Here is a 19,359-nt window from a genome sequence, read left to right on the forward strand (position 1 = left end):
GGGCGCTGCCTGCGGGGGGCGGCGAGGCTGCTGCACCCGCTCCGCGCCCCTGCGAGCGGTGGGGTGCCCTGCACGGCAGCACCCTCCGCCTGCCGCTCCCCGCCGCCTCCCGGCGCTGGTTGAAGGCGACCGCCCCTGACTCGTCGCGGCCAGCGGTGCCGGGGAGCGGCGGCTCCGCGTTCCGCCCGCGGAAACTTTGCCCGGCGCGCACGGGTAAGGATGGAGCCGGGGGAGCCCGCGACGGCGCCTCTCAACCGTTCCCGAGCTGTGGCAGAACAGCCCCCCGGGGAGTTCAACCTCTCTGGGCTGCCGGAGGAGAAGGGGGAGCCCCTCTTCGGCATCGGCATCGAGAACTTCATCACCTTGATCGTCTTCGGCTTGATCTTCACCCTGGGGGTGCTGGGCAACACCCTGGTGATCACGGTGCTGTCGAGGAGCAAGCCAGGGAAGCGCCGAAGCACCACCAACATTTTCATCCTCAACCTGAGCATTGCTGACCTGGCCTACCTGCTCTTCTGTATCCCCTTCCAGTCCACGGTCTATGTGCTCCCCACCTGGGTGCTGGGCGCCTTCATCTGCAAGTTCATCCACTACTTCTTCACCATTTCCATGCTGGTGAGCATCTTCACACTCTCAGCCATGTCCGTGGACCGCTATGTGGCCATTGTGCACTCCCGACGCTCCTCAGCCCTGCGTGTGCCCCGCAACGCCCTGGTGGGTGTGGGGCTCATCTGGGCGCTCTCCTTTGCCATGGCCTCACCTGTGGCTCACCACCAGCGCATCTTCCATGGTGAGACTAACAACCAGACATTTTGCTGGGAGCACTGGCCCAACCCACGCCACAAGAAGGTCTACGTGGTTTGCACCTTCGTCTTTGGATATCTGCTCCCACTGCTTCTCATCTCCTTCTGCTATGCCAAGGTGAGGCAAATGTAAAAGGAACAAGAGGGTATGATGGTGGTAGGTGGCCATGGGCTGTAGCACCATTCCTGGGCATGTGGAGGGACACAGCACTGTTGGGAGAAAAAGGAGCAAGGGTGAGATTGTGGCACAAAAGGAGAGAGCAGGTTCTATAGCTAGAAGTGGATGACATGTGTGCAGTGGCACAGACAGGTCACAACAGCAATTGCATGGGATGAGTGGGGAAGGAAGTGTTGTTTTGACAATTACTGGTGTCTCTCTGCCAGATTTCCTTGTTACAGAATGCTGAGAAGTCCCAGTGCTCTGCTGCTTTCTCTGTCACCGTAACTTATTTTCTTGCAGTGTTGTATGAGGAGTTTAACTCAATAAAGTACAACAAAGCAACAAGTTGTTCGGGCTTCAGATGAAGCATTGTGGTTCTTTAAAATGTAGTATGCTTAAAAATGACACAACCAACCAGTTTGGTCTGAGCTGGTTAACATGTTAAGAGCAAAATGTGCATCATGGAGCCTGGTCCTGTGTGCCCTGTCTTGCTCCACTTGATGGGAGATTTGCTTCTGACTTCAGCAAGGGTAGGTAGTTCTAGGGAGTGGGGCATGAGGACCCAGGTGGGTAAAGTGGTGAGTAAAGGTGCCTGAATACAGGTATTTAAGGACTTTTCTGCTTAGGAAAACTGTCACATTTTTCTGTAATAATTGCAGCCTTCCGTGTGGGGACCTCTGTTTGCTGCTGAACAGGATCTGGAGCACCAGTTGCTACCTGCTGAGTTAGGCAGAGATCCTGGTTTTCTGTGCCAGCAGTCTTCAGTTGCAGGATTTCTCCTTGGGCAGTGATTTACATTTGAGAGGATAGGACTGCTCCTGCAAATAAGGACTGCTTAGGTGTTGAGAAGTCAGTTCTTTAATCGGCAAGTTCAATAGATGTAGCTGAAGTAGTTAATTTGATCAAATAATTTTATTTTATGTTCTGTTCTGTATTACATCAGCTTAATTGTGATGTGCAAATTGAGGCTAGAATGGCATCTGACTTTACTAAAATCAAGGCATACAGAACTCAAAGGACATTTCTAAATTACTGCTTGTAGTGAAAGAAGTCCAAATGAAGAAGAAATACATGTTTTTATACATAAACCAAATCCTGCTTTGCCTGTGTGAATACAGTGGTATTTCACCTACAGTGGTGAATATGACTGAGCTGTAGCCATAGATCATTGGCTTGAGAAAGATATGACAAATTGCAGGGAGAATGTTACAGAATGAGTGCAGGGGGAACTTTTCATCTACTAATTCTTTCCCCTTTTCAAAGCCAAACCATCTTCAGTTTCAGTAGAAAATTTATATGAGAGAAGACTGAAAACAAGACTTTCAAAATTATGATAGTCCTGCAGAGTATAGGGAGGACAAAAGGATATATGCTTAATCAAGATCATCATCATGGCTCGGCTTCGTGAACCAAGATTTGGGAAGTGCTCTGCCCATGTGGGTGTGCCCTTCCAGCCTGCACAGTGGATTTTTTAAGTGAGGCACAACGTGTGCAGAACTGGCCCTACCCTTTAATTCCTCAGGTTCATCTGCCACGGCCGAGCGAGCTTGGACAGTGACAGTCAAGTCCTCAGGACTAGAACCTACAGCCCCTGGTATTCCCAGGAGGTCTCTCATCCAAGTACTAACCAGGCCTGACCCTGCTCAGCTTCCGAGATCTGGCGTGATTGCATGTCAGGGTGACATTTAATTGCCTTCTTAATCAAAACATGCGCACAGTAAATATAACACACTATGTTGTTACAAAGCACCTCCACAGAAGTGGATATCTCAATATTGGTATAAATATGCAGTTAAAAAAAACCCAAACAAACAAACAAACAACAAACCCCCCAAAAAAAAGAAAAACAACAAAAACCCCAAGCCCACAAAAGCAACCCTATGTAAAAACATGCCCAAATAAAGTTCATAAAATCAAGGCCATTTGAAGTTACAATAAAATCATGTGCTTAAATTATTGCCAAGGTAGGATGTCATGCTTTCTTGGTGATGAGTTTTGAGCCTGTATGTATGATCCTGCTTGCCATGGTGTCAGGCTGGAAGATCTAACATGAAGGCATAAATTTTAGAAGATAGCTAAGAGATACCTGGTATTCCCATCAGTGTCAGTGAAGCCATGACTTGTACACAGCTATTGAAGGTATTTGCAACCTGCAGCTAAAGACTCATTCCTGCCCTCATTAGGAAACACTTCCAAATCTCCAACTGCAGTATTTCAGTGCATGTGGCAGGGTGAAGGAGAAATTAAGGATGATTTCTCGAAGCCGTTGCTATTCTGATCAATCTTGAGCAAATTGGTCACTGCAAGCTTTTATTGATGTTACTAAAATATCATGAATTATAACAAGTATTTGGCTTCTGTATGAGCACAGCATTAAGAGGATTGCTGTTGTGCCTCAGAAGTACTATAAAGATCATAGAATCATAGAACAGTTTGGGTTGGATGGGACCCTGAAGATCATCTTGTTCCAGCCCTCCTGCCGTGGGCAGGGACACCTCCATCCAACCTGGCCTTGAACACTTTGGGGAATGTGACATCTACAGCTTCCCTGGGCAACTTGTTCCAGTGCCTCACCACCCTCATAGTAAAGAATTTCTTCCTAATATCTAATTAAATCTACATTCCTTCAGTTTAAAGCTGTGACCCCTTATACTATCACTACATGCACTTGTAAAAAGTCCCTATCCAGCTCTCTCATAGGGCCCCCTTTAGGTACTGGAAGACTGGCATACGGTCTCCACAGAGCCTTCTCTTCTCCAGGCTGAGCAACCCCAGCTCTCAGCCTGTTTTCATAGCAGAGGTTAGTCTCTGCATTACTTTCTTTTGGACTTCACTGCTTTTCATGACTGTAGGTCACTGAAATAGCACAATCTTCTGATACAGTGGATTAAGACAAAGGAGACTAATTTCTCTATTTGAATATATTGCCTTTTCCAGACTCCTTTAAGGCAGTTTTGTTTCTTTCATAAGCAAATTGCAATTGAACTTTCAGGTTTTGAAAGTCTCATTCTTTAGGCACTCTAATAGGGAGCCAAGTTGTTTCTCTCTCTCTCCATCACTCTCACTTAAATTGTATTAGGAGAGATTTGTATTTTCCCCATTGGATAACTTGCAGAAGTGCTGAAGTAGTGCCAGGTATTTGGAACCAGTGTCCTCCCAAAATACCTCACATGGTGTGTTCTTCAGGCAGAGATGCATGAGATCATGCACTGTGTCTTGTGTGTACCCTTAGCCCTCTTCTCTCTTCAACAAATAACTTTGCTTCTGTTTCAGACAATTTTTTGATAGAGGAGTGAAAATATCAGAAGGAATGATATTTCTCTTGTTTTGTGAAAACAGCAGATAATGGAGAAGGTGGAAAGTCTCCATCATCCTCTCTTAAGTAGAGTCAGTTTGCACTCAGCTGTTAAACGTTAGACAAGCCACAGAGGAAGAGGTTTGATGTAGTATCAGCTTATGGAGAAGAACACATCTTTTTAGGAATACAGTCAAGAAGTCACAAATCCACAGGAAAACAGCTTTGCTGCCTCACAGAGCTACTCCTGAGAGAAGCTTACTACTTCAGAGAGAGGAGTAGTGATTATGTAGTTATTATTTGAGTAATAGCACTGCATACTTGTAGACAGTCTGTATTCTGGCTTTTTTATTGCTTGTCATACTACTTGCCATATTTTTTAATACTGACTTTTTGTGTTGTTTTGTAACACTGCTACATTTACTCACTGATGTGTTCTTAAAGGGCAAAAAGTGATATATGATTCCAGATCAGCTTCTTACATTTGGCATCTATGAGGGTCATGCAATGTGATGACTAATTTCAGGTACCACAGCTTTTGAGGATTCAGTCCTTGAAAGTCAAGCCTCCTTTAATCAAATCTTTAGGTTGGACACATGTAATTATTAGCAAACTTTTCCTTTTATAGATTTGTGATGTTAAAAGCTTTTTATAAAACAAATATGTCTTGCCTTGAGAATGTTGCCATTATTATCTATCATTCTGAGCGTTTTGATTTCATGGAAGTCATGTATGATTTATAGACTTGGTTAAAACTAGGCCATAAAAAGTAAGAGCCTCAACATAAAATACAAGCTTATATGATCTTTTGCTTCAAATATATGTTAAATTTTGCTGTGCAGGAAGGGGAAAACTTTATTAAACTGCACTGAAAAGAAAAAATAAAAGATGTGGCACGTTGGTGACACACTCTTAATTGAAAGGGTGAAGGATCTATTGTGACAATAGAAGTAGCAGCATTTCTTTAAAACATGGATTGCAGGCAGTGGCACTTGAATTTAAATCAAGTTCATACTACAAAGATGGTTCAGAATGTAATGCTTACATTATGTCTCTGTTAAACAAGCAGTTCATTTTTATTAGATAATGACCTTGTGCAGGCTTTCCTTCTGCATGATTTTCAATGGCTGATAATGTAGGTGTAGTCCTTGGAATTACTGTACACATGCAGAGGGGAAATACTGTTTGTAGCAGTGTAGACATCAAAATTTTACAATATATAGTAGACTTACAAGAATAGGCACAGGAAGTTTAAACTATTTTCTTTTCTCTCCCGTACTAGAAAAATCCCTTTCTCAACTTGATTTGGTCATAGTCCTCAATCTAGGCTCTCAAACCATCTTGAATATGGTTTCTGAAAACAACTGGGGGAAAAATAAAAAGAAAACAAATTTTTAAAAAAGGGGGTACTCCGTAGGCAGAACCCTGGGCCTTCCTAATGCCATCAGTTGTAGTTGTGGTTGTGCAGTCTGGACCATGCTAGAACTTCTTATAATTCCATGATCCTACACGTCTCCTTACACCCTCTTCCACAGCATTGTAATTTCCTTCCCGCAGTACCCCACCCTCATCCCCAGAAAACAGGAAAGCTGTTCCTTCCCTCAGAGCCAAATAGGAAGAAGTACCTGAGCTAAATTTATTTTTAAATGTTAACATCTTGTGAGAACAGGTTGGGACCTACTTTTTTGCAGCATGGGTATTCTGTAGGTTAAAAACGCACATTCAAATGTGTTAGTGGATATTTTTAAATACTTTCTGAAGAAAAATAGCCTGAGACAAATTAAGAAGCACAGGTAGAGTTACCGTTCTTTCAGGTGAACACAGTAGCTGTTTTAGATGAACAATGAACTATTCATGGGCTCAGAGAAGAGATAATTTGAACAGGGCAGTGAGGAGAGTGTCTTTAATTTGCCTTGTAGTGTTTGTGCATAAACATGGCTCTTTTTATCCCTCCATGGCATTCTGTGTAGGTCTTTGAGTGTTGTTCCACTGATGTTGATAGGTAATTGCATTTTGCCTATTTCTCTTGTTGTAGTTTGCATACCATCTGGTACACCACTATGCAGAGCCAGCATATTTTCACTGCAGATACTTAGTTTATGAAATATGTATATAATCTGAAAGAGGGGAGGTTGAGAAGGATTCATTTAAAAGTTATCATCTAAACTGGCACCAAAACTCTCCACTACACCACCTCCCGTCCCCCCAGGTATCCAAATTGTTTTGTTTACTGCATCTTTCTTTGCATTGGAGAGAGGTGCAATGCAAAAATTTGTGCTAAAAGTTTCAGAACAGAAGAAAAACATACTTGCAACTTTAAAAAAAGATTTTGCAGTTTTGATTTCTGGGTTGTTTCTCTGACTTTAGTTTTGGGCTGTGAGGGAAAATCGCCGAACAGTGCAGTCACTGGGTGATAGGTGATCACATTTGCAAAGGTCCAGTAAAAACAGCCCATTGCTGTAAATTATGTGAAGGTATGATAGATGAAGCAGCAGTGATGGGATGTGAATTTCATTGTATTCTTCCTATGCCCTTTTTACATTTTTCACCGATGGACTCAGCAATTCAACTGGTTTGTACAGGGTGATGGTAAATTAAAAAGAAGACTGTGATCCAGATGGTCATTTCACTGGTCCACTGATGGACCTCAGGAGTTCTTCTGTCTTTTTCTGGTCTAATTCATCCTGAAGAAGAAAGAAGGAATAAAGCCAAAATGCAACCTTCTCAAGGAAAGCCCATTTATTTTTTCCCTGCCTTTCCTGAGCTCAGTTTAGCCTTGGTGGCAACTTGGATAGTGTTTCAGAATAGAAAGTGCATGCAAGACGAGTCTTTCACATGTTAGTGCATAGGTAACCACAAATGAACTGCACTTAAAATATTAAGGGATTGCAATTAATTTTTATTTTTATTGTTGTTTGTGGTTCACCGTTGGCTAAGAGTAGATATTTAAGAAATGCTATCAGCTGATGAGTTATGGTTATTCACAAATACCATCTTATTTCTTTTAATTTAGTGTGTATGTCTCTAAGACTCACATGCCAAAGTGGGATCAAGTCTCTAGGTTACCTTGATGGATGTCTGTCCTGGCAGTGGTTAGCAGTGCACCCCAAAGAAAACAAAGAAAATGTCCACAGATGATATAAAAGAATTTGAACTTGCACCCTTTTCCCCACCTCAAGAAGTCTCCTTAAGGGCCCTAAAATTTAACTTTATAGTCCTTAAAAAAAATTCTTTTAATGCTGGTTTATTTTACCTATTAAATCTGAATGCTTTTATCTATTATATCCTCCTTGTTTCATCTTAGAGCTATGTAAAGTGCAACCTAATAGCATCATCTAACTGAGCTCTATGTTCTGACACTCTCTAAAAAATTCCTCTTACCATATCTTAATCAAATCCTCCAGTTTAATTAAAAATTTATCTTTTTTTCATTATTCTGTGTGGTTTCTAATATGCTAAACACATTCAGCTGAAGAGCATTTTCTCTTCCCTCCGTGCCTACAAATCATTCCGTAAGAATATACTGGGTTCAGTTAATAATGGCTGCAGACAAAGTAGAGCATGTATCTCTATGCATCCACTATCCAAAATCTTATCTGTAAAGCATTACGTTAAAATTGGACTCCGTTCTTGGATGATGAACCTTTTTGTGGCATATTTTTCAAAATTACTTGTGAAAGATGCATGGTAAGTATCATCAAATGGTTGATAAAGGTCACGCTTCATATGTCATGTCTGATTTTAGTATGAATTATTTTTGAAAGCCTAAGCTTCTTTCAAAGACCAAGTAGTGCCAGCATCCTGATTGTATTAGTCAAACATCCATCTGAAGAAAGGAAATTATACAGGTGGCTCAGAAAAGCTCTGACTCAAAACATACATTTTTCTTATGTTACAGGCAGTAAAGGTCATTCTAAATTAACAGGCAGTGACTTTTTATGGAAGAGGAGTGATTGCTAATTCTTGATGCATGATAGATTTCCATATGTTGCCCATGTTAAATTGTAATATGTATTTATAATGTAATACATCTGAATTTTTATGTAAGAATTCAGTTGTGGTCTGCTTAGTATTTGTTGATTTCCACAGATGCAAATGCATAATTCCTTTGGTTTTCATAATACGCACTTTTGAAATGTGTAAACTGTATCAGCAATGTATGTAAGCAACTCATGCAGTATGGGAGAGCATTCTCTAAAATTAATAGTTATGAATTTTATTTGAATAAGAAACAGTGAAACACAATACAAGATGCAAATTAATCTTTTCAGGTTCTTAACCACCTGCATAAGAAGTTGAGAAACATGTCAAAGAAGTCAGAAGCATCCAAGAAAAAGGTATATTGCATTCATTACTAATACTTACTTGTTTATAGTTTAGTTTTATGGCTAAGCTAATTTGGTGTTATAATGCTTGTTTCTAAAGAGGTAACAGAAAGAAGAAATTGAAATTAAGTATTTAATGGAGTATTCAATGTCCCTCTGAACTTAGCAGGATTGGAATCTTTTCTGATCCAAATTTTCCACCACATTGCACCAAGCCATTACCTGAGATCACCATATTTTGAACTTCAGAGCATCTGAAATTCAGATCTGAAACAGAGACAACCTGTATTTTGTATTAAATGGTTTTGGTTTTTGTTTGTTTGTTTGTTTCCCTGGCATTTCCTGTGTTAAATCGTGGGATTTTTTTTGTAACTAGCTGATTTTTTTAATATTTTATTAAAGAATTCCTATGTTATGTGATAAGGCTTTAAAATTAAGATTTTTGTGTTTCCTGATAGGAATCTAATAAGAGAGTTTCAATGATTTTCCAATTCTTCTGTTGATTTTCCACACAGTGTTTTCTTCTCCTATGTTCAAGTCTTAAGTTACATACTGGTTACCAGTAGAATCAGGAAAGGTCTTTAAAGCAGAATATAAGGTTTCTGTTTTAGAACAATATTTGAAAGATGTGTTTATACAGAGAATTTGTCAGTTAATATAATATGGTTCTGATTTTTGAGCAGATTTGGCCTCAGTAATCATTGACTAACTTCTCTGTTTATGAATTTGGAGTCAGAAAAACCCCTTAGGCTGTAGCTCTTCATTTCATCTGATCACTATCTCCATATGGGCATGCAGACTGTCTGCAATGTAAATGAGATATACATGGGCTTGACAGGGAATAAGTAAGCTATTATTTATGCATTCTCTATTTTTTTGAAAAATACCCTAGTCGATAGATTTTGATTCCTAGAATTAAAAGCATTATGGCCCTGATTCTGTAAAATACTTAATTTATATATATAGTTTTACACTTAATGTTGTCAAGGCCAGAGGTGTAGTTTTCAAAAACATTCTACATATTGCTATCTGTAATCTAAATTATTCTCAAACTGAAAATACCTGTGCATTTCTTCTAAACAGTAACCTCTTGAAAATTGCAGATCTGGTTAGGAACTAGCATTCATAGCTTCTGGGGAAAATATTACAGACATGATCAAGACTGCTTGGATGAATCAGGATTCAGTAACGCAAGGGGAAAGAAAAAAAAAGTAGCCCAAAACTTCTTTTTTTGCCTTAGAAAATAGGTTTCTGAATCTGAGGCCTAACTCATGTTTTTCAAAGCAACTGTTTTCATTAGTATGCTAATGCTCTCTCTGGTTACCATATCTTTTTATTTCCTTCTACTGATTTGTTAAGAATCCATTTCAAGTGTAGTTAGACTTTTTTAGCCTTACTGAAACCTTTATGAACATTTTGGTAGCAGAATGTTAAAATACATTTGCTGTTTGTGTGAAAAAAAGTTAATGAAAACATCAGTTTGCCTAAATTATATTTTTCATGCTTTTTGGTCACCCAGGATCAATATTATCATCATACATTTCAGGTGGGTTTCATTTGCTAACAAGAAACCCTGTGCAAGCTCCCATTAGGAAAACAAGAGCTGTTATTTAGTGATACCTTGTTTGCAAGACATAATGATGATTTTGAAATGCTAAGATCTGAAGTTAGGCTGAGGAGAAACAGTGAGGTAAAACAAATTGCTTATTCTGCAGATAGGAAGTAAGTAAAAGAATAGTCAATGGTCAATGTCTGCTTTCAGGTGTGTCTGTAGTCTGTTGAAAGTTGGTGATCTTCCTGGTTAATTTTGTTTTAGAATTTTGAACAAAGTGAAATAATATGCCTCTTCTGAAGTAATTTTACATGTGGTATCCTGAAAATCTGTTTTCTCTTGGAATATTAACACTTCTAACACAGCAATGAGAGGATTAAGTTCTCTTAATTTATACACTCTTGTTAGCATACAATTTCCTGATGAGTCCTGTAAAAGAAAATACTTCTTTGGCTATTTTAGTGGCAACTGACTTAAACTCCACAGGGCTAAGAGAGGCTTGTGAAAACAGATGTTTGCATCAGACTATACAAATTATATTAACTGCAGATATAATGTTCTTTCATTTCTGTTGTGAGATTATACTGACCAACCACAGTATTTGTCATAAGTTATTTTGGCCTGTGCCACAGAAGTCAGAATATTTTTCCTGTAAATTTCTCTCTGTTAACTCAGGTTTGTTTAGGTAGATTGATCCGTGTTATCACTGAGCATTAATCCATTCAAGAAGTATAGACCAAGGTTAGTAAACTAGTGAAAAGTCTACACATCTATGATGCAATATTTATCACTCTGTGGCAGTGGGTCAGTTTTGGCTGAGAAGAACAGCTTAGTTATCTGAAAACCTGTTTTATAAAGTGTTAATATAGTAATTATATTGGCCCATAATATAATACACTTTTGAATTATTATTAAGTTTTTATTGGGAGGATAATTTAATTGAAAGAGGTACTTTTTAGTTAGGCAACTGCAAAGTGCTAACTTACTGTTTCTGAAGTAAGTGAAAGCTAAAATAAAAACATTAACAGTCAAATTCCACTGTGTCCTGGCAGAATTCCTTCAGCACCTGGAGGGTTGTACTAACTGATTGATTCTGTAGCTGTCAAAAAAGGTCTAATGAACTTGATGGCCCTTCATCTCAGGAACATTGAAAGTGGAATATTGAGGCAGCACTGAGCATATTTTGTGTTCATTTTTTGAATTCAGTGTTTGGTGGTGAACTTTAATTTTCAGATTGGTTTTGGCAATTCAAAATCACCAGAAATATCAAGCTCCTTACTTTTTCTCTCTTTTTTTCCCCCTAGTTGTATTGCAGAATGTTGTACGACCTTCCCTGTGGAAATTCTATGTTTAAAGGACAGACTTTCAAAAAAGACCCTGAGTATTTAGCAAGCACTTGAGCAAAGTGACTGCTCTCCATCTCTCGAAATTTTCATCAGAAATCCTTGTTCACTGTACTAAAATACAGATCATTAAATCTGGATGAGATTTCCCAAAGGCCCCCGTTACCATTATTTTACATCAGGCTTAAGTCTGCCTCAGAAAAAGCTGGGACCATCATTCTTTACCTTTGAGGGAAGTTGTACTTTTGCCTTTTACTATGGCATTTTTCAAGGCTGAGGTTCTCCTTTGCAGTAGTTCACTATGCAAAATGAAGCCCATAGAGATAACGGGGTACAATGAGTAACAAATATTGCAGTGTGTTCCCTCTCAGTATATTTCCCGCCCACCCCCAAATAATGGTTTTGAAGCAGATTTAAAGCTGATTCTTCAATTGCTCATCAGACATCTGTGTTTTCCTTTCCTTGTCTCAGACAGCACAGACTGTGTTGGTGGTGGTAGTGGTTTTTGGCATCTCCTGGCTGCCGCATCACGTGATCCATCTCTGGGCTGAATTTGGAGTTTTCCCACTGACTCAGGCCTCCTTTCTCTTCAGGGTAACTGCACACTGCCTGGCTTACAGCAATTCTTCTGTGAACCCAATTATATATGCATTTCTATCTGAAAATTTTAGGAAGGCCTACAAACAAGTCTTCAAATGCCAGACAGGTAACAAGGCACCTGTGAATGATGCTAAGGAAAATAAAAGTCGGATAGATACACCACCATCCACCAATTGTACCCATGTGTGAATGTTGAGAAGTCCTGTATGTGGGCTCTTCCTTTTTGTCAACTAGCACCAAGAAAACAAAGCACAATGAGCTTTATCCTGGGTTTACCTTGATAAAATGAATTGGTATTTAATATACTGAAGTTGCACTTGTAGCAAAAGTTGGTCAAACTGGTATGAAAGAGGCCTGGGCTGATCCTTTGCATCTTAGATAGCTTTGCCAAGTGAAGCTCTCGGACTTTTAAAAGTTATTTGAAATAAAAGTGTTGGGATGATATGTCTGTATTCTTATTCACTAAGCATACAAATATACAAGAAGAAGATGCTGATATGGACAGGTAACTTTCTGATGTCTTACTCCATCAGAGTAAAAACATGGATAAATTTTGTGTCTTGCAGATAAATACTGGAGTACTACAATTTCAGAGAGGAAAACTTCTGTTCTCTCTTCAGATTGTTTTGACAATGCCTTTTTTAAAGTAAAGATGGACTCTGATTTGGAGTTGAAATAAGTGTGTACAACTTGAAAGAATTGGTTTGGAGAGGAAACGCTAATTTTATCTGTTTAGCTGTTTTTAATGTATCTTAATGAGCAAGAATGGATGGTTTTTCCACTTTATATGGCTGCCTTACTGTAGACACAGAACTTTTTGTGTATGCTACAGAAGTTTGTTTTTTTTTACAGTCTGTGTGTAGTTGTACCAAAATGAGAATTTGTGTCTAACTTAGGGAACCTTTTCTTCGTGTGTTGCATGTCCATGTGTACGTATGTTTTCTTAACTTTGTAGACTTTGAGATGGAAATACAGTTTCAAATGTGCAATATGGACATATGTTTTAAAATATTATGTTCCACAAAGCAACTCTAGGAAATGCTTAAGTGTTTAAAAACAGCATTCCCTTAAAAGTTGAAGGTGGGGCTTGATATCATATAGTTCTTAATTGGAAATATACTGAAGGTTGCATTTAAATGAATGCCAAATATATAAGGTAAATGGTGCAATTCTGTAAATTCTTAAATAAAATGAGTGGTTTCAGCAATTTTAAAAATGTATTTAGTAGGTCTTTGAGTGGTAAACCACTAAAGAAATAGTGGAAGGGCACTTACTACTGTGAGAACATTCTTTTAGCTGGAGTAAGACATGATATTTTTTTTAATGACCCCTATACTCATAGAGTAAATCAAATTAAAGGAATCTCCAGATACCATCTCAAGGCAGAGATACCCTCACAGTTGTGTCACTTCCTTGTCTAGGTGATTTCTAAAAATTTTTAAGGATGGCAATTCACCGTATTTTGGGGGAAACCTGTGCCAGTGCCTAATTACCCTCACTAAAATATTTTTTTTATCTGCAGTTGGGATTTCCCTTGATGTATCTTGTGACCTTTGCTTTCTGTCCTTTTGTTCTGTACTTAAGTCTTCTCTCTAACTTGTTAATACTCAATTTAAGATGGCAATTAAATTTTCCCCCAACTTTGTCTTCGGAAACGATGTGTTGCTTTTAGTCTCTCCTCAGCTGTTGTGCCCTGGGTCTCTGAACAGAATAGTGGCCTTCCACTGCCCTTCCTCCAGCTTATCCACCTGTCTCGTGAACTGAGGTGTTCAAACTGAAGAGTGTGTTCCGATGTGGCCTCACAAGCACTGAATAGACTAAATGCTTTTCTTGACCCTTTGGCTGATTGTTGCTAATACAGCCCAGTATTATCATAATTTATTACAGCAAGGTTATGCTGCTGACTCATGTTTAATTTCTGCTTTATAAGCACTTGAGTTGTTTTCTGCAAAATAGCATTGAGTGCCAATCCAAGTTTCAGAACTTCACTTTTGTCTTTGTTGAACTTCATGCATTTGATAATGGTTACATCCATTCTTCTAGCAGATCAACAGCCCTTAGAAAGGTAGCCTTGTTCTCCAGAATATCCACCACTCCCCCAGGTTTGGTATCATGTAAAATTGCTGAGAGAGTCCTGCACCCATGTCCTGGTCCTTGAAGATGCTAAGTGGTGTTGGCCAGATGCTCTTTCAGATTTATTTTTCTCCACACAATTGCTTTACAAAAAAGTAATTCAGAGTGGTGGAGCATCAGCTGTGGAGGGTTATTGCACATAAAAATATTTACGTGTATGTGTCAGTATTGTCTGCTTGGAATCAGTAAAACAATATCGAAGACATGGTCTTGTGTGCATGGTGTTTGTGTCCATTCTTTTGTGGGAAGAGAGCGTTTGATGATATTGCTAGGAACACAAAATATATGGGGGAAAAAAAATCTCAGCTGGAGAAGAAGAGTTTATCTATGCAGGAAACCATTTCCTGGGTTAGGATTGAGGTTCACAAACAGGCTAGAAGGGAGTTTCTTTGAGAGTTCAGATCATCATCATCTCAATCACTCAAATTATTAGAGCACTATTACACTTCAGCTGAATTTATAACATATTAGGAAATTCTACAATTTGGAAAACTATATTTTTTCTTTTTAAAATTGTGATTTTTATTATTTTGGAAAAAAATTACTGTGTAAATCTATAATTTTATAGAGCTAAGTTTATTGTTTCATCTGAAAAAGGCTTTTATTTCTTAATTGAACATAGTTTTAAACCTAGGAGCTGCATCTGTTTGAAATTTTAAGGATGAGAGGGTGAGGGATGGGCACTGCATTAACAGCTACTTAGAAAGGTCACACCTGGGTCCTGGAGAGTATCAGTAAAATTTCCACTTCACTTTTCAGAGAAATCTTAGGAAGCAGCTCAGACTCCAAGGCTCAGTTTCCTGATTAAAACATGCTTTTGCTGGTCTGTGTCTCTAGTGTGTGACTTCGTCATACTCAGGGGTGACACAAAGGTTGTGAATGTAAGAGCAGTGTTAATGAGTGCCATGATCTGTGTCCAACCCTTGAGCAGCTGGACAGTTGCTCGAGAAGGTATCATGCTACAAAAATGGATTATTTTGGTAGAAAATCTTGGAATGGATGCTAAGATTCCCTTAAAACTATCTTCTTCCGTGTTCTGAGCTTGTTGGCAGGGATTGTTATTTCTGGTGGAAAGCAAAGCAAAAGTTTCACCTCATTGACTGGCCTAATAGGGTTTTTTTACATTTTTTTCAACCAAAACGTTCATTTCAGTGCACACGAAGTGAAGAGAGAAAAGAGAAGGATTTCTCTGGCTAGGGATGAATTTTCCACTCATAGGCATAAACCTGCTGAATTCCACCCTATTGTGTGAATTTTAAAATATAATGCTGTACAAAACACAATAGGCAACAGAAATAATTACTCAAATTCCTCTCAGACTAAAACAAGATATGTATTTGTAACTAAGTAAAAAAATTCCTACATTTCCCTTAAAAGTCCTTAAAATTGTATTTCTCATACATTACAAAAACTGAAAACTGCTACTCACAAGTTTTTTTAATGAAATTCCTAAAATTTTCTTGTATGTATACTGCCATAGTCCTACATCACTGCGCTGCTTCACAAGCATCTCCAGAAGTATAAAGCCTAGAGTGGACTTTCAGTGCTGGGATGTATCCAAACAGATCAATTAGCGGGAGTTGTTCAGTCCAGCTTACAACTGTGTGTTAGTGGAAAAACGGAGAAGTCTTTTGGAGTTTTCTCTGCAGAGTGGATGAAAGACCTGTGGAGAGGTAGCTTCTCTTCAACACTTCAGGCAAATATGTGAGGGGCTCCTTTCTTTCAGGGTCTGGAAAGGAGCTCTGTTCTGTCCATTTTCTGAGGTTGTACTAAGTTATTGCAGCAGGTTTGTAGCCAAGTTTGCATTTTATACATTAGATTTTCTGTTTTGTACCACTTTTGCCTTAAAAAGATGCAGAAGTCTCGTTAAAAGAGGTAAAGAAATTACTCCATCAGGGTTCTTAGTCCATGTTTGTCCTGCTTGATTGTGTGTAGCTGTTTGAAGTATAATAAAAAAGGTTACAGCAGTGACCTTTTTCAACTAATAAAAGCTAAAATACATTTTCAAGATATGTGTCGAGCCCAGTGCACACTGTGCATTGCTATATATAAATCAGATTTAGAATCTGAAAAAAAGGCACTTAGCCAACATACTGTTCATCATGTGCGAACACCCTGAAGAAAAAAGGAATTTGCTTAACTATATGTTCAGACATGCTACCTTCACAGGTAATTTTGTCACCCACTTAACATTTTGAAGCAGGAAATTGTTTTAGTTTCAATTGAAGCTGACACTTAATTGCTGCTTCTAAGAGAGTTATTGACACCGTTTTCAGCCAGAAGTGTGTACTAAACATGATATATAGTAATGTAAACATTCATAATTGTCTAAAATTTTTATCTTGTATCAAAAAATGTAGAATTTCTTAATAATTTTCAAAGGCCTAAGATAGGTAAGAAACTCATGTGCTGTAACAGCTTACAAAAATATGCCCAAACTGGCTGAAATTGTAAGTAAAAATCATTATGACTGTTTAAGGAGTAAGCTTAAATTTTGTAGTTGAGTGTTCCCATATACAATATTAATAGTCTTTCAATATTCTGTATGAGGAAATTAGTTGGATCTTTGATTGTTTACAAATACTTCTAAAATATTTTTCTAAATTTAAACATCGGAAAAAACATATTTTTAAAATCGTTTAATGTTTGGGAAGGTAGGGCATTTTAATGACATTTTAAGTTATGGTCTTTTGTAGCCCCTTTTAGTTTGTATGCATGCACCTCTTTCATTAAACCTTAACTGTATTATTTTCATAAACTATTATATCTTCATTTTCAAAAAATAATGTCCCTGTCTCCAAGAGATAAACATTAAGCTCTATATATTTAACACTGTAGTGAAATAAATTTTACTTTAATTCCCAAATTGTAAGGAAAGAGAAGGATCTCTTTATAAGATAGTTTTGCGAATGCAATTTTTTTGGACATTGTGATCTGCATGATTGCTTCATAGGATGATATGACACAATGAGCCTAATGAATCTGTGGTATTTTGAGAAAGGATAAAAGCAGAGAAAAGAACAGCTTCTAGCTTGTGGCACTTGTGTTTGTATGTATGTATGGCCAAACTTCGCGAACGAAGATTTGGGAAGGGCTCTCCTCCCCACGTGGGGGTGTGCCCTTCGAGCCTGCGCAGTGAATTTTTCAGGTGAGGCTCAGCATGCGCAGAATTGGCCCCACCGTTTAAGTACCAAGGTCCATCTGCCACGGCCGAGCGAGCTTGGACAGTGACAGGGAAGTCCTCAGGACTGTCTACAGCACCCGGTACTAACCGGGGCTGACCCTGCTGAGCATCCGAGATCTTACAGGATCGGATGGGCAGGGAGGCATTGAACTGCCCGGTACGGTCTCCACTGAGTCTTGAACTCAAGACTTTGTGATCAGAGTCCGGAGTGCTCACCATTACACCACGGGACCGCCCGGCACTTGTGTTAGTGTTCTGTATTCAGTATATGTGCAAACATCAAAGACGAAAAAATTAAAAATCTGTTTATTTCAATGTACAATATGTGTAAAGTAGAATGCAGTTGTTCTAAGATGTACTGCACTTTGCATGAATTTTCAAGTGTTAGTTCCAATGGTCACTTCCTTTTCTCACAAAATGTTTATATAATACGTAAAAATAAGCAGTACCCTCAGGAAAACTTCCAGAAAAAATAGTGTATGCAAAACTGAATAGTTTGATGTCTAGATATCACTACGGGTTGAAAAATTAACTGATATGAAAAATACTCATTTTCAAGTACTTAAGTGCAGGATACATGGTCCTCCATTCAGGCTGATAAAAAGTCAATTTAAATTTATGTAAATGATATATCTTATTCAAATGCAGTTTAAATCTCTGTAACTTATGTAGAGTTTAAGAGGCATACAAACAGAGCCAGATTCATGTATTTGAATATGAGGAAAACCAGTGTTCTCCAATGGTGTGAAGTCCAAATCTATTCTATGAAAGCCTTTATGTGGCTCCACTTTTGGAAGAAGGCAGTCAAATCAGTGCATATTTTGTGTATATTTGCATTAATAATGATCAAGGGCTATTTTAATACAGTAGAAATAGCTGGTTGAGCATGAAACCAGAATACAATCAGTTTTATACCTAATAGAAATCTTTTAAAAACAAAAGTAAATGCTACAGCATGGATTTAAAATTATGTGCACTTTATCAATTTTACTGTGCAGTACTAAAAGAATTCTTTTTATATGCATGTGTATATTACATTTGTAGATACACTGGTGCACCTTGGCAAGCTGCATTTACGGGATGAAAACTGATGTCTCATTTTATAGAATTACTTCCTTTGTGCAACATTCTCCTCTTGGAAAACTTCATACAATTTCCATTGTGTGGTCATTCCATTCCCCCATAATTATCTAACCCCATTTAAATTCGCTGAGAAAAATAAAACCTCTCCTCCAGTATTAAATCACCTGAGCTACATATATATCTGTAGCCATACTTGTAGAGACTTTATCAAATTAGTGAAGTTTAATATTAAGAGTTTGAAAAAAATACAAAATTCTTGCTGATGTCTCGTAGATGTGACATTTGCAGATGAGGTGATGGTATGTGGACTCAATTTCACAATTTACAAGCGAATTGCTAGTTTTAATACAGTAAAATGAAAAGTCATACATTTAGGAATGAAGAAAATAAGGCAAATGTTAAGAGTTTATTATTGTACTAGAAAATGATGGGTCTGAAATTGCCAGTTAACTGAACATGAGCTCCAGCTCTGTGTAACTGAAATGAACTGCAAAACCCCTGAAATCCTAAATTCAGAACGTGGTAGTACTTGGGATTGAGCCATTGGAAGCACTACTCAAACAGGGGGGCTTTCACGTAGACATTTCCTAGAAGTCCTTAAAAAACCCAAACAATCCAGCCAAAAACTGCTAGCAGTTCAGCACACTCACCTCCTAACTGGTCACAGGAGAGAAAATATAACAACAGACTCATTGATCAAGATAAGGACAAGGAGAGATCACTCGGTATTTACCGCCCACAGGCAAAATAGACTCCACTCAGTGAAATTAGTTTAATTCATTAGCAGTCAAATCAGAATAGGATAATGATAAATAAAGCCAAATCTTAAAAACACCTTTGCCTCACTATTTCCTTTTCCTGGACTCAACTTCATTCTTGAT

At 38.4% G+C, this 19,359-nt stretch overlaps 1 protein-coding gene across 1 annotated transcript; it reads left to right on the plus strand.

The window, feature by feature from the left end:
* Positions 1-219: 219 nt before the first annotated feature.
* Positions 220-12,267, plus strand: GALR1 (galanin receptor 1). The gene is made up of 3 exons (XM_071553143.1): positions 220-921; positions 8,530-8,595; positions 11,950-12,267. The coding sequence occupies exons 1-3, from the start codon at positions 220-222 to the stop codon at positions 12,265-12,267; spliced, it is 1,086 nt and encodes a 361-aa protein (XP_071409244.1).
* The last annotated feature ends 7,092 nt before the right edge of the window (positions 12,268-19,359 follow it).

This window comes from Pithys albifrons, chromosome 4 (genome assembly GCF_047495875.1).
Source record: "Pithys albifrons albifrons isolate INPA30051 chromosome 4, PitAlb_v1, whole genome shotgun sequence".
NCBI classification, from domain to species: domain Eukaryota; kingdom Metazoa; phylum Chordata; class Aves; order Passeriformes; family Thamnophilidae; genus Pithys; species Pithys albifrons.